Genomic DNA, 14,469 nt, shown 5'->3' with positions numbered 1-14,469 from the left:
AACGCTTGTAGAAATATTTCCTATTTTCTAAACTGAACCATAATTTGCTGTTTGTTCATTGTTTTGAATTTTCTTACTTTGGATACATCTCCCTCATTCTCGAGTTCTGGTTTGTTGCCTTTCACTACTTTCTCGAGCTCGACTTACTGCCGTTGATTTCACTTCTGGAAACTATACTAGTAGAAGGCAATGTAATATTTTCTTGATATAAATTTTTACTTTTCTTTTCTGTTTTGTGAACAAATTCTCCATCAGACGAATTGTATTCATTTATCTCTGTAGGAACAAACCAGACCTCATTGAATAAATTGGATATAGTTTCGTATAAAATTCTTCATCAGGTTCAGTTTCTGAAGCGGAATTATCATCAGAAAGGCTTTCAAAAACTTTCAGCATCTCTTCTTTCGTTAGATATTCTCTACCAAAGATTCTATGTGATATGATAAACAGGGCAGAACAACAAAACAATCCAAATGAAGTAAAGTACTTTTGTATCTACTGAAAAATAACCTTTCTAACCCAAGAGAAACGGGCAGACACGTGGCATGCAAAAATTCCAAGCAGGTGTTTTTATTCCATCCTCCTCATCTCCCCATCCACTCCTGCGAATCCTTATATATTAATATTCCTTATATTTATCAGCAAACCAAAAATAGCTAAAAAAAAGTGTAAAAAATAACGAAAACTGTATGATTTTCTGGATATGGTCAAAATGACTGATAACCACAGTTCTAGGTACAAACGATAATATTGGCAAAAATAATTATTTGAAACGGACAAAAAAATCATGTAATATTCATGAGTTTTTAGAAAAAGTGAAAAATAACAAAGTTATAAATAAAGAATTTAAAAAGTTATGTCCAATTAAAATGGAGATATGGTCAAAATGACCGTTGCCTTAATTCTAGTGTTAAACATTTAGGTTTTTCTATTTTTTAAATAACTAATGGTATGTGCTCATCTGTTGCATCCATATAACATACTCATTCTTTTAATTCCCCCAAACCAGATGCTATTTCAAATTTAAAAATTAAAAGGAGCTCTGGTAATGCTTTGTAAAGCAGACCAGTTTCATCTATGTTATAAATTTCATGTGGTTTATATTCTTTTAGAAGCCTGGGTAAAACATATTTTATCCAATTTTCAGCCAAATGATGATCTACACTTTGCTTCTGATCATGTAGTTACCCATAAGTAATGTTATTTCTCTCTTTCCATCTTGTGAGTTATTCACCAGTTGGCCCAAAATTTTCTTCTACCATTTTAGTGGGTTCATCAACTTTTGTGAATGAAAGAAATCTAGAAATTGGAAGATTTTTTAGTCTTGTAACTTAAAACCATTCTAGAAGAGGAGTTTCAGCATCCCTCTATTTTCTATCTCTTTTATGTTTCCTTGAGACAGTTGCATTTTTTACTAGTTTTTTATCACTTTTATTTCTTTATTTAAGTAAGGTGCTCAATGCTGTTTTGGAAATTCCCATTTTAAATGCTGATTCTCTGTGGCTGCATTTATCAAACATATAATTTTTCAGCAATTTATCCTTTTCTTTCAGGCTTAAATCATTTCTATCAGGCATTTTTCATGTGCTACAAGCCAAGCACATAACAAATAGAAAATTCTTCCAGTGGTTTGATCAAATCCCAAACTCCTGTTTAGCCAGCAGGAAACTTGCACTTTGTCTGTCAAGTCACTATTATCGTGGTTATTATAGATGTAATAAATTTTTTGTTTCTTCAGTCTACAGTGACCACTTCTCTTTTAAATTCAAAGACTAATAATGTACGGTAATGCAAGAAAGCATTTCATGATGTTTTCTGAGAGTATCCTGCAAAATTAATGTGTGTATTCACTTTCTATCAGCTGGTGTTTGAGAAAGAAAATCAGTTTTTACTTAAACATCCCCTTTCCTTTAATTCTGGGAAACATTGGTTCATGTAGAATCAGTTTCCAATGCCTTTGGTGGACTGCTTTTGTTAAGCATAAAATAAAGATATTCTGTCACTTTCGGCTCTTGTGCCGGCAAAGAAATTTACAAACAGTGTCTGACAGGGACTAAAGAAGGGTTCCCAACACCTACAGGTGATCTTGATTCTAACTATATGGCTGAAACTTCTGCTAAACCCATTTTAGTGAAGCAATGCATAGTTGCAAGATAAATGAATGAACTGTAAATGGCTTTTATCAGTCACAAAGAGTTTAATTTGGATCTGAAGAAATAGTTTTTTGACAGTTTGAATTTTTCAAGGGGTGGAAATAAATTTAATAAATGTCACCTTCTTCTATTGGTTAGTATATATTTGTTTTGTTTCCTGAAAATTAGAATATAGTAAGCAGCTGCATTTAACAAGTGGCAGGTACTGTGCATATAATATGTTTTACCAGTTTTCTTTTTATTTGTCTTCTGTAGGCAGCAGAAACTGGCAGTGGGAAAACAGGAGCATTTTGCTTGCCAATCTTACAAATTGTTTGGGAAACACTGAGTGACCAATTAAGTGGAAAATCAAAAAAGTCTGACACTGGAGGAGGTTCTGCACAGTGTAATGATGTGTTCTCTTTACCTATTTAATATTAAATTTATTCAGATAATGTTAATTTGTGTGTGATTTGTGAGATATTGCATGTTTCAGAATGAATGCTCATTTTGTTTCATCTTAATATTGTGTATTTGTAAGTAGTGGCTTCTACGTTTGAGTTGTATTGAGATAAAGGAACATAAACAGTAAAAAAGCAGATTTTTAGAGAATCAGATTTCAAAACAAAAATTTTATTTTTTTTACATCAAACTGTGTTGTTATAGCATAAGCTTTTAGAAAAAATTATTGTATACATTTTAATAGTAAAAGGCCACGTGACTTGTGTTTCTCTTATTTTTCTTCTTTATAACCTGCTTCTATTTTTTTGGGGGGGGAAGGGTTAATTTATATAACAATTACAAAAAATTCTCTTTTAAGTTTATTAATTTTCTGATATTCTTCTGTACCTAGGACTCATTTTAGATTTTGTTAAAATATATTTCCTAAAGTTACTAAACCAGTACTCACTCCATCCAGAAATAATTATCTAATTGGAGATTTTTATTTATCTGTAAATAAATGTCCAAAAATAGTTCAATTTAATTTAATTAACAAAATTATAAAACATATTAAAAATGATATTTAATTAGTAATTAAGCTGTATTTATTGTATCTTGTGTTTTTGTCACAAAATTCGTGTGACCATTTTGAAATTTGTGGTTTTTAATAAACTTGTTACGTTGGGGGTAAACTGGGTTTCTTTAGAGAATTTGTGGCCAAAAATTTGTTTCTGTCATCTGTATTTAGGTCAAATGGAAAGTTTGAATTTTCTTGGAAGAATTTTAAATGATTTGTAGCAAAATGACTTGTTTAAAAAAAAATCATCTTATTACATTAGTGTTATATTTCACATCTGTCAATGGAATACAAAATATTGATAATAAACTTGATTAAAGTAAAAAAGTATTAAATAATTGCAAAATACAGCTGTATAGCCCAATAAATCAAATTTTATGCCGAAAACCATAAATAAAATGTGTGTTCTTTTTTGCAATCAGCACCATTACTAGGGAAAAATAATTAATGAATTCCTAACTTCATAAAATAATGTGTTCATTTGGAATGTCTGACATAACGATTTTTTGTAATTTTAGCAAATCTTACTCTTACATTTTATTTTTTTTTGAAAGTGAGAATCTGTTGTAAAGCATTTGCAAAGAAAAAATTATGTTTTATGAGGTCATCCGTGTATCTCAGTTAACCAATAAATTAGTTTAATTAAATTTTTTGCTCTTCAATGCCAGGCAGTATAGCAAAACCAAAAGTAAGTAATAAGAACTGTGAAATTAAGCTTTTTTTCATTTATAATAAATGCCTCACCAGATTCAAAATCATGACAAAATGATATGATTTTTGAGTGGAATTTCATCAATTAAAAAATGCAGCTATTGCATTCTTCCAAGAAAGGAATATCATCTTTTGGTGGATATTTCCCCTATTTTACTTACTGTCCAAAAATTGAGAGGGGGAAAATTATGTAAGTAATTTAATTTCTGAAGGATTCAGTTATAGTAAGAACATAACAAGTGAAATGTAATCATTGATAAACTACAGTTAACTATTACAGTATTATTTATTTAAAAGAAACCTACCTTGCAATTAGAACACATTGTAATATTAACTCGTAATATCTAATACGATGCCTTTATTTCTAACACGTCATTCAATAAGTCCCGGGACTAACAGACAGATGGCATTAGTAATATCAACTCGACTTCGTTGTTCGAAAGAATCAAATGACGATGTGTCTGATTTTCATGGCAGTCAGACCAGAAACAGCGAAGCTACTGTGGTGAAACTGACGCTACTTGTGCATTTGTGGACAAAATTGACAAAAACGAAATTCGAATGTTGATCAAACATAGCTATTTAATGGGCAAAATTACCATGCAAGCTCAGCAATGGCTTGAAAAATGTTATCCAGACTCTGCTCCATCGAAAATAACCATTTGCTGGTGGTATGCTGATTTCAAATACGATTGCACGAATACAAATGATGCGGCATGCTCGGGTAGGCTAAATGAAGTAGTCACTCCGGAAAATGTGAAACAAGTGTAAAAAATCGTAATGAATAACCACAACTAAAAATTCATGAGATTGCTGAGATGGTAAACATATCAACTGGAAGTGCGTGTACAATTTTACATGAAAAGTTGGGCATGAAAATAGGCCGCCCCCCAAAAAAAGTCTGCCACTCGAGCTCACAATGCTATAAAAGTAACAATGAGTTGATGATTTACAGAGCTGTTTGTCTTTGTTTACTCGCAGTAAACAGGATTTCCTGTGTTGGTATGTGACAATGGATGAAACATGGATCCACCATTTCATTCTGGAGTCAAAGTGGCAGTCAGCTGAGTGGTGTGCACCTGGCAAAAGCCATCTGAAGTGTCCAAAAACGCAACAGTCAGCTGTCAAAGTCATAGCGTTATTGTTTTGGGATGCGCGAGGTATAATTTTACATCGACTACCTTGAAAAGGGAAAATCAGTCAATAGCGCCTATTACAGTGGAGGAAAAAAAAAAAAAAAAAAAAACCGCACATGAAGAAGAAAAAAAAAACATCAAAACATCTTCAAAACAATGCCCTATGCCACATGTCAATGCAAGCACTGGTTACATTGAATGAGTTGGGTTTCACTCTGCTTCCCCACCCACCATGCTTTTCAGATCTAGCCCTCAGTGATTACTAGCTGTTTGCTGATCTAAAAAAGATGAACCAAGGAAAAAATTTGGCCTTGAACAAGGAAGTTATCTCTGCCACTGAAGCTTATTTTGGGTACAAGGAAAAATCGTTTTACAAGCATGGTATTGAAAAGTTAGAAAAGCGTTAGAATGATTGTATAGCTCTTGACAGTGATTATGTTGATGAATAAACATGAATTTTGTGAAACGCATGTTGATTTCTTAGTTTCAGGACTTACTGAACAATGTGTTACTTCTCTGTAACTTAAATTTCATCCATTTTTATTGTCTATGCTACTCATTAAGCTTCAAATCATCCGTCAATAGTTAGAGAAAGTGAATATACAGCCTACTTGGCAAAATCTCAGACTGAATGTCAGTTTATGTTCGTTTCGCTGTGATTGGTCAGTTTTTGTACTAAGCCGACTTAAAGTTCAGCAGTAAGAAGTAATGGCATGACCATTTGCGTGTAGTTTGCGAAGGTTTGTCTTTGCTGGCAAGACAAAAACAGTTGGTGGACAAGTCCATTTTAAAATTTAAGGGAGCTTGGTAAAAATTGCATGAATATTTTTTAGTTTCAGAACTTAATGGTAGAAATCATGCAGGAAAATTATATGATGACCTGCAGTATAGCATCCACTTGAATTTTCGAGAATAACTATCAACAGGTATATACAGCAGGAACTATATGCAGCTATAGTATGAAACATTGCTTGGAAAAAGGCACTTTCACATTGGTGACTAGTTTGCTGCTTTCAAAATTACATTCCTCATGGCAATAAGTTGCTATTGCTGATTTATGGCCACATGAAAAATGAATTACAACTTGTTTGAATAAGAATTTACATTTTTGAAAATAAAATAATAATTTTCAGTGGTTCCTTCAAAATTCTGTCATTTAAAGTTTCTTTTTTTTTTTCTCCTTTTTTGTATGTGATCTTAATTTGCCAATTTTTTCTCTTCTGCGATTTGAGTTTAAAAAATAAGTCAGCAGTATAGAAGTCAATGTCAAGGGGGAAAAAAAAAAACTATTTCTTAACATTATCACATAAATATTTAAAAAAATTAAATTGTCATAAAGTTGTAATTTTTTTATTATTTAAAATTTTTGGAATACTTATTACAGCATTTTGATACCACCATAATTACTATAATCAAATAATTCATTGTATTAAATAGTTAGATACCGTATTTGATGGCATATAAGATGCACTTTTTTCCTAAATTTGGTCTCAAAAAAGTTACCTGCGTCTTATACGTGAAGGACACAGGTTGACTTTCAATACTGAATGTTATTTTTAGCCCGGTTAAAGGTCTAGACACGCATAACTTTTTCTACATCTGACATAATTATTTTGCGCATGTGTGAAATATCTGTCGCTAAAAAGCACCAAAGCTCGAAGCTGATGTCGGAGTTCGAACAGGTTCGACGGTCACATTACGTCTATGGGGCCTTTCCTTCTTTACATAGACTTTATTTGACTCAGCCGACACATGTGTCGGTATCAGTGCTACTCTGTATAAACATGTCGGTATCTGTGCTTAAAACTATTTGTTTTAAAAAAATACAAAATTTATAAAAAAATACAATTTAAAAAATAAATAAATGTTTATTTGGCTTTTACGAAACGTGAGAACTAAAAGAAACCACATTTTAAGTTATTGTGGTGCCGCGCTGTCGTGCGGACTATTGTTACTTTTTTTCAGTGTGTGTGGCCTTCTACATAAGGGTGTGTCTTATATGCTGTCAAATACAGTATGTTTTATCTATGTATTTATTAATTTTATTGTGCATGTGTTTTTATTATTAAAAAGCACATATTTAAAATTTGCTATATTCACAGACAAAATTTTGAAATGATCTTATAATATCTTTTAATATATTTTTTGTATCTATTTTGTAATTAAAGAACTTGAATACATTTTTTTAGCATCTAAATGGAGAATGAGCTATTTTGACCGAGGAAGTGCTTTAGGTAAACTCATCTTATTATCTGTTTATTTGCATATTTTTATAGAAAAACAAAATTTACCTTGCATTGATGTATTTTTAAAAATTGCTTACATGTAAGGTGACCAGATTTCAAAGTTCGAAATTCAGGATGCTATATATCTATATAATTTAAATCAAAATAAATAGTTTTTTTAATTTTCTAATAATAATATATAAGTTAATTTCTAATAATGATTTTTATTAAAAAAATTTAAATCAAATTAAAAAATAAATTTAAATTTAAATCAAAATAAATAGTTTTTTTTAAATTTTCTAATAATAATATATAAGTTAATTTCTAATAATGATTTTTATTAAAAAAATTTTAATGCATTATTCATTTTTAAACAAAATAATAAATTTGTAATCTTTCTAAATTGTTTTAATGAAGTTGTAAGCATTATGTTAATTTATCTAACAGTTATTTTGAGTTAAAGTTACCGTCCTATCTTTTCTTAATTTCAAGCTTACAACTTCCAGCCAGAACGTATTTTTAAAATCGTGTTTGATTGCAAATGAGGAGAAATATTTAACTGTGAAGTTCTACTGACTTCGTTAGAGAGAACCAGTGATTCTGACTAGTGTGCATCTGCCTTTTTGGGCTACTCTCTCTTAAGCTATTATTACACTCTTCCGTACTTTAGGCCCTTGATAGTTTCGCCATTATTTAGCGTTAAGGGGCCAACTTTGTTAGAATTTTTATAGCTTTGGCTATATCTTTTTAGTTAAGATTAGGTAAGCTTTATTCCTTAGTTTCCTAAGTTCAAGCTCAAGTAGAGGCTTTATTGTAAAACTCCAAGAAGGAGTTCTGTTAAACTTTATTGGAATATTAAAGGGTAATTTCACCTTTCGTACATTTTGTTCTTTGTCTGCTGAACTGAAGCGATTATTCGCTTATCAGTTCTTAAGATTCTGTAATTTAAAAGTACACAGGTTAGAATCTTACAAAGTAGTCTTATATTTCACTGAAGCATGAATATTTCTTAGAACATCATTTTCTTTTTTTGATCTTATAAAAGTCCGTGCAAATTTCATTAAAATTTATTTCAGTGATTAATATACCCTTCCAAGTGTCCACTTTAAGCTATGTCTTATCACTAGTCCAAAACTATTCAAGTGCTAAATACTCGCTCAATTGCAGCATTAGTGCCAGGAAGACAAAGGAAAAACTCCAGCAATATTAAAACATTTGAACAAGTAATCTGTGCAAATGTTTTAAAATTTAACAGATCCATCCACCCCTTAACTGGGCATATCTTATTTTTTGGCCATTCCAATATTTTTCTTCCATGATATAACATAAAACATAAAGTTTAAGATAAACATATTGTTCATACATATCATATATATAACACAAAATTTAAGATAAACATATTGTTCATACATATCAATTTCCAATAATTTATTATTTGGTGTAATTTTATTAGTTAACAAAAAAGCTGTTTCAACTTGACTTAAAGGAGGGATTTCATTTAATATCATCCAGCTGTACATTTCCATCTCTTGAAATACTTTTTTGCCCATTTCTCCACATGAGTAACAACGGTCTGATAAAATGAAACAATAGCTTCTTGAAATTCAATAGCTTCGTATTGTGACACATTGCCATCATCTTCATGTTTTTCCAGAGTTTCTTTTATTCTCTATCTTGCTCAATATTGAAGCTTTCAGAGCATCTGTTGAAGTAATTACATCAAATACAAACACAGTTTGATTTTTCAATTGTAATATTTTTATTAAATATTAAAGCCTGAGTGTTAATAAAATGTAGCCAAGTTTCTGCCTGTGGATTTTCAATGAATTTTAAAATAAAATAAGCATGGAATACTTTTCTTGAGGATGAAAATAAGCCTTCAACATTTTCTTGAGGATGAAAATAAGCCTTCCAAAAACATTTGGAGTACCCTTTCAATGGTGGGAAGTAATGTTAATCATCTTGTTTGTAAATACTCTAGTATCAGTGAAAAATCAGTTTCTATGAAGTTGCAGAAAGTTTTCAATGTTTTTTTTTGAACAATATAAGATTTTAAGTGTATCTTAGAGATAATCATTTCTGTATTAAGTGGGAAACCATCAGCTGTTGTTCTTATAGTGTTATGGATAATACATGCTGCACATTTTGACTCCATTTAAACCATGGTTAAGGCTCCATTTCACTTTAGCAAAAAAGTTATTTTCTGCACATCTATCAGCTGCTCCAAAGTTAGAATTCATATTATTGGCACAAAGACCAAAAGCTTTTTTTTTTTTTTTTTTTTCATTTTAAATTATTTTTCTCAAGACAGGTAGTTAAAGAGTTACTGACAATATCACATGTTTCACCAGGTAAGGATTTAAATTCTAAAAATTTTACTCTTAATTCTGTAACTCCTATCTATAAATCTAATAAGTATTGGAAAAAGTTTTATTTCCTTGTGATTGGATGCATTAGTTAAGATTGAAATAAATCAACATTTTTCCAAATCAATGTGCAAAGCATTCAAAGCATAAGACAGGAAAACATTTAGTATTATTGCTTCGTCCCTGGTTCATGCATATGTTAATTTAGGCTGTGTTGAACATTTAAAATGCCATGGTTCAAAAAACAAACATTTGTTACAGAGCAACACGCACAGAGAGAGAAAAATGTTATGAAACTTGCAAGAGCAGCCTTTAGTAGCCTCTGCTACTTTAACTGCCTAACTTGGAGATTGCCCGTAAGGCTAGAGGGGGAAAAATATTAATGGGAGATAACCTCCCCCCCCTAAAGAGACGAAGCTGGAAAGGTACAATAATACCTAAATTAAAAAAATTTAGAAGCAGCATCTGAGAAAGCCGTTCGAGCTGTGAATATGAAAATACTTTTACAAGCTGATAGGCTTGTACTACAACGTGGGTAACGACCATCTTACTATTTTCAGATTGAAACAATAAATTATTTACTTTAAATTCAATGAGAAACTTATAAAAGTTCATTAAATAAATCATATAACACTTGAAATAAGGTAATTGATCAACGCAAATGGCACACTGGAGACAAATATGCATGAAAATTTCAGAGTTCTTATGAAGAACGCAAACAAATGGGCGGTGTCAGTCACTAGGAGGTCACCCTCCACAAAAAAAAAAAAAGTTTACAGAGGCTATATATATAACTTTGAAGCAGATCATGGTTTAGCGAATCACAAACAAGACACATAAAACAATCAATCAAAAAATAACATAAAGAAAATATAAACAAATAAAATAGGATTAAGTTTCAGAATACATTGGACCTGACAGAGCTATTATTCTTTTTAAGCAATAAGAATGCGATTACAAATATCTCAACACTCCCCCTTAATTTCACATTATAGTAAAGATTCACATTATAGTACACAGTTTTTAAACAGCTCAATGACAATAGTTCATAGAATTTTGTTTTAGACAGAGTCTTAGTTAACATATCTGCGAATTGTAAACTTGATTATACATATTCAATTTTAATATTATTTTCTTTAACAGTCTTACACGTGAACTTATTTTATATCTATATGTTTCAACCTACCTGAAACATTTTCATTAACAATACTTTTCATACATGACTGGTTATCTTAAAAAATATAAACATTTTTAACACTGGAAATTTCATTTACTACATTTTTTATCCATAAGACATCTTGAATACCTTTGCATAAAGCAATTATTTCAGCTTCTGTTGATGCAAGTGAATACACTTTTGTTTGTTACGGCACCACATAATAGGACAGTTTGAAAACACTATAAAGTAACCAGTAATTGCTTTCTTATCTTGAGTATCTCCCCCCCCCCAATCTGCATCTACATACAAACATAAGTTTGCCCTTTCCAAATCACCCTTTTTGTGTATCATTTGTAAAGTTAAGTTGTTTTTCAAGTACCCAAGAATTCTCTTTAGAGCACACCAGGCAACATCAGTAGGATGCTTCTCCAGTTTGCTTAAGCAATTTACTGCAAATAAAATATCTGGCCTTGTAATATATGCTAAATAAAGTAAAGATCCAATTAATTCTTTGTATGGGCTATAAAATGCATTTCCTTTCTGAAAATCAGCTGCTGTAGATTTTGGTTCAATGGGAGTTTGGGCTGTTTTACAATCAGACATTTTAAATTTATCAAGTAACTTTTCAATACAGTCAAAAGCCGTTAATCCGGACTCGTCGGGACTTTGGCGATTCCGGATTATCGATTTTTCCAAATTATAGATCATCAGTTTAAATCTGGTAAGATGGCATGCAGAAATTATAAAATTAAAACTATGAAACCGTAATTTATGAAATAAAAAACAATTATGATCTAAAGGGTATCAAAATTTACAAAAAAAAAAAAAAAGCTTAATATTTATTTGTTTACTTTATTAAACATTTCTTTCAATGTAAGTTGTTTCGTTTTATGTGATAATACTTTCTCTTTAATTCTATAAACAGACATAATTTCTTGTTCAGTTACAAAGTTCTGCTGTTCCAAGTCCTATAATTGCTGTGTTGAGAATACCGACTATTTGTCAATCGAAATGTTTTCATTTTCAATAACCTCTGTCACTTTCTTCGCTATCGGAAGCGAATTTTAATGACGAGGAATTTGATTTAAATCATATCAAAGACGGAGTACATCGAGATGAAATACTACATTTAGTAAGGAATTATAAGCCAAATAAAATAAAAACATCTGCCCTGAAGATAAGGATAGTGCTGACAGATCAACTTCCAATTCATTGCGCACGCGCGCCGTGGCTTTAAAGATAAACAAAGTTTAGATAAAAAAACGTTAAAGTTTAGATAAACAAAGGATATGCCTTTATCCATTTTTTGCAGGAATTCCACTTTTTGTTTAATGAACTTCGAAATATACTTTCGCTTTGTAGATCCTTTAGTATTAATAAATATATATCAGAAATTCTATTTGACATAATCGAAAGTTCAAGCTTACTTTTATAAAATTGCTCTGACAGTCTGCAAAAAATAATAAGCCGGATGCAATTCGAAGATTAAGGAACAACACAATTTGCAACAATTACTGAAATAGATAATTAGATAATTTTAGCTTAGCTTATACCATCCGTTATACATTAAACGTGCACTCGTAAATGTATTTTGCGCACGCGCACAAGCATATTCGCAGCCGTTGATGCTAAAGCAAAGTTTAAGGTTTAAAGAAATTAAACATTTAGCAGTAGTAGCAATAAAAGCTCCCTGAGATATGTTGTGCAGACATTGAAGACAATAAAAGATTTTGAACTTAACCAATTTATTAACAATATAATAAAGAATAACACAAAAAATAAATGTCAATAATATCATAGTTTAGGAAAAATATAATATAATCATCATTCATCAAATAGTTTTACCTGGTCTCCAAAACACTGGCATTCTATACAAACAAAAATGCCCTAAACAGTAATTATGCGGCCTAAAAATAAAGCTGGCTACACATTTAATCAGTCCATAATCAATGGTCAAGAAAAACACCTGAAAATTTAAATGAAGTTCTTGAAAGCACTTAAAACAGGTCTAACCCCGTTTGCACAAGGAGTCGCCGCTCACGTATTTTTAATTGCCGCCTTTATTGAAGAACATGGATGCCGCCCACGGCAGTCACTCACATGGTAGCCTCTGGAACCGAAGAACTTTAATCTGGAACCATCATCTCGCAAACCGGAATCAAGGCATTTTATTCACCGGACTGCATGCATCCTTTTGAAGGGGCTGGAAACCACTCACTCACGTGCCGGGAAAGCAGGAACTAGAAGGGTTGAGCCAGAGCGACGCGAGATACTTATAGCAGAAGTAGGAATGACGTCATCTCACGGCAACCAATCAGCTATCGGCACGAATCGGCCTTTCAGATGATGTAACATCATGTTTCGTTTTTGCATCTCAATTAGGTTGAAACAGTCTGTTCTCAATGCAAACAGTGGCAGCAAGAAAAAGAAGTAGGAGTAACTACTATATTATATTAAAATAAGGACTAAACTAAATAAACATTTCAAGGAGGAGAGATGATGCAGTAAAAGCTTTAAAAATAAGCTATATTTTCCAACAGCCGTAAAGGTCTTACGCGCATGCGTCGAAGAGACGCATGCGCAGAAAATTTGTAGCTTTGAGGTTCGGATTATAGATCATTCCGGATTATGGGTGTCCGAATTAACGACTTTTGACTGTATATGGTTTCTGATCTAAATATAGACAACCTTCAGTATAATGCGTACAAATTCTTAAACCTCTGACAGACCACGCTCTGCTGTTGAACATTTAAATTGCTGTGGTTCGAAAAACAAACATTTATTACAGAGCAATACGCAGAGATTTACGCAGAGAGAGAAAAAGCTTACAGAGGTTATACAGTCAAAAGTCGTTAATCCGGACTCGTCGGGACTTCGGCGATTCCGGATTATCGATTTTTCCGGATTATAGATCATCAGTTTAAATCTGGTAAGATGGCATGCAGAAATTACAAAATTAAAAATATGAAACCGTAATTTATGAAATAAAGAACAATTATGATCTAAAGGGTATCAAAAGTTACAAAAAGAAAAAGCTTAATATTTATTTGTTTACTTTATTAAACATTTCCTTCAATATAAGTTGCTTCGTTTCATGTGATAATACTTTCTCTTTAATTCTATTAAACAGACATAATTTCTTGTATAGTTACAAAGTTCCGCTGTTCAAGTCCTATAATTGCTGTGTTGAGAATACCGACTAATTTGTCAATCGAAATGTTTTCGTTTTCAATAACCTCTGGGTCACTTTCTTCACTATCGGAAGCGAATTATAATGACGAGGAACTTGATTTAAATCATATCAGAGACGGAGTACATCGAGATGAAATACTACACTTAGTACGGAATTATAAACCAAATAAAATAAAAATATCTGCCCTGAAGATACGGATAGTGCTGAGAGATCAACTTCCAATCCCCGGCGTGAAATTGATAAACAAATTTCGGATTTCAAAACATACTTTTGCTTTGTAGATACAAATTACATATTAGTAAATATATATCGGAAATTCTATTTGACATAATCTTTCTAATCTATCATAATCTAATAATGACGTTTCTGCCCCCCCCCTCTCTGCTGCAGAGCAGCGTGAAATTGATAAACAGATTTCAGATTTCAAAACATACTTTTGCTTTGTAGTAAATATATATCGGAAATTCTATTTGACATAATCGAAAGTTCAAGCTTACTTTTATAAAATTGCTCTAACAGTCTACAAAAA

The 14,469-nt window shown here is 31.5% G+C and overlaps 1 protein-coding gene across 2 annotated transcripts in view; it reads left to right on the top strand.

Moving 5' to 3' along the window:
• Positions 1-14,469, top strand: part of Ddx1 (ATP-dependent RNA helicase Ddx1) — a 193,717-nt gene that overhangs the window by 37,309 nt on the left and 141,939 nt on the right. For both annotated transcript variants that reach the window (XM_035363517.2, XM_085825251.1), the window contains 2 exons: positions 2,409-2,538; positions 7,187-7,231. In XM_035363517.2, the coding sequence (XP_035219408.2) occupies positions 2,409-2,538; positions 7,187-7,231 (175 nt within the window). The remainder of the gene's footprint in view (positions 1-2,408; positions 2,539-7,186; positions 7,232-14,469) is intronic.

Source organism: Stegodyphus dumicola, chromosome 10, assembly GCF_044657685.1.
Source record: "Stegodyphus dumicola isolate Sdum_Otavi_A_Nest chromosome 10, ASM4465768v1".
NCBI classification, from domain to species: domain Eukaryota; kingdom Metazoa; phylum Arthropoda; class Arachnida; order Araneae; family Eresidae; genus Stegodyphus; species Stegodyphus dumicola.
This window is presented reverse-complemented; position numbering and strand designations above follow the sequence as displayed.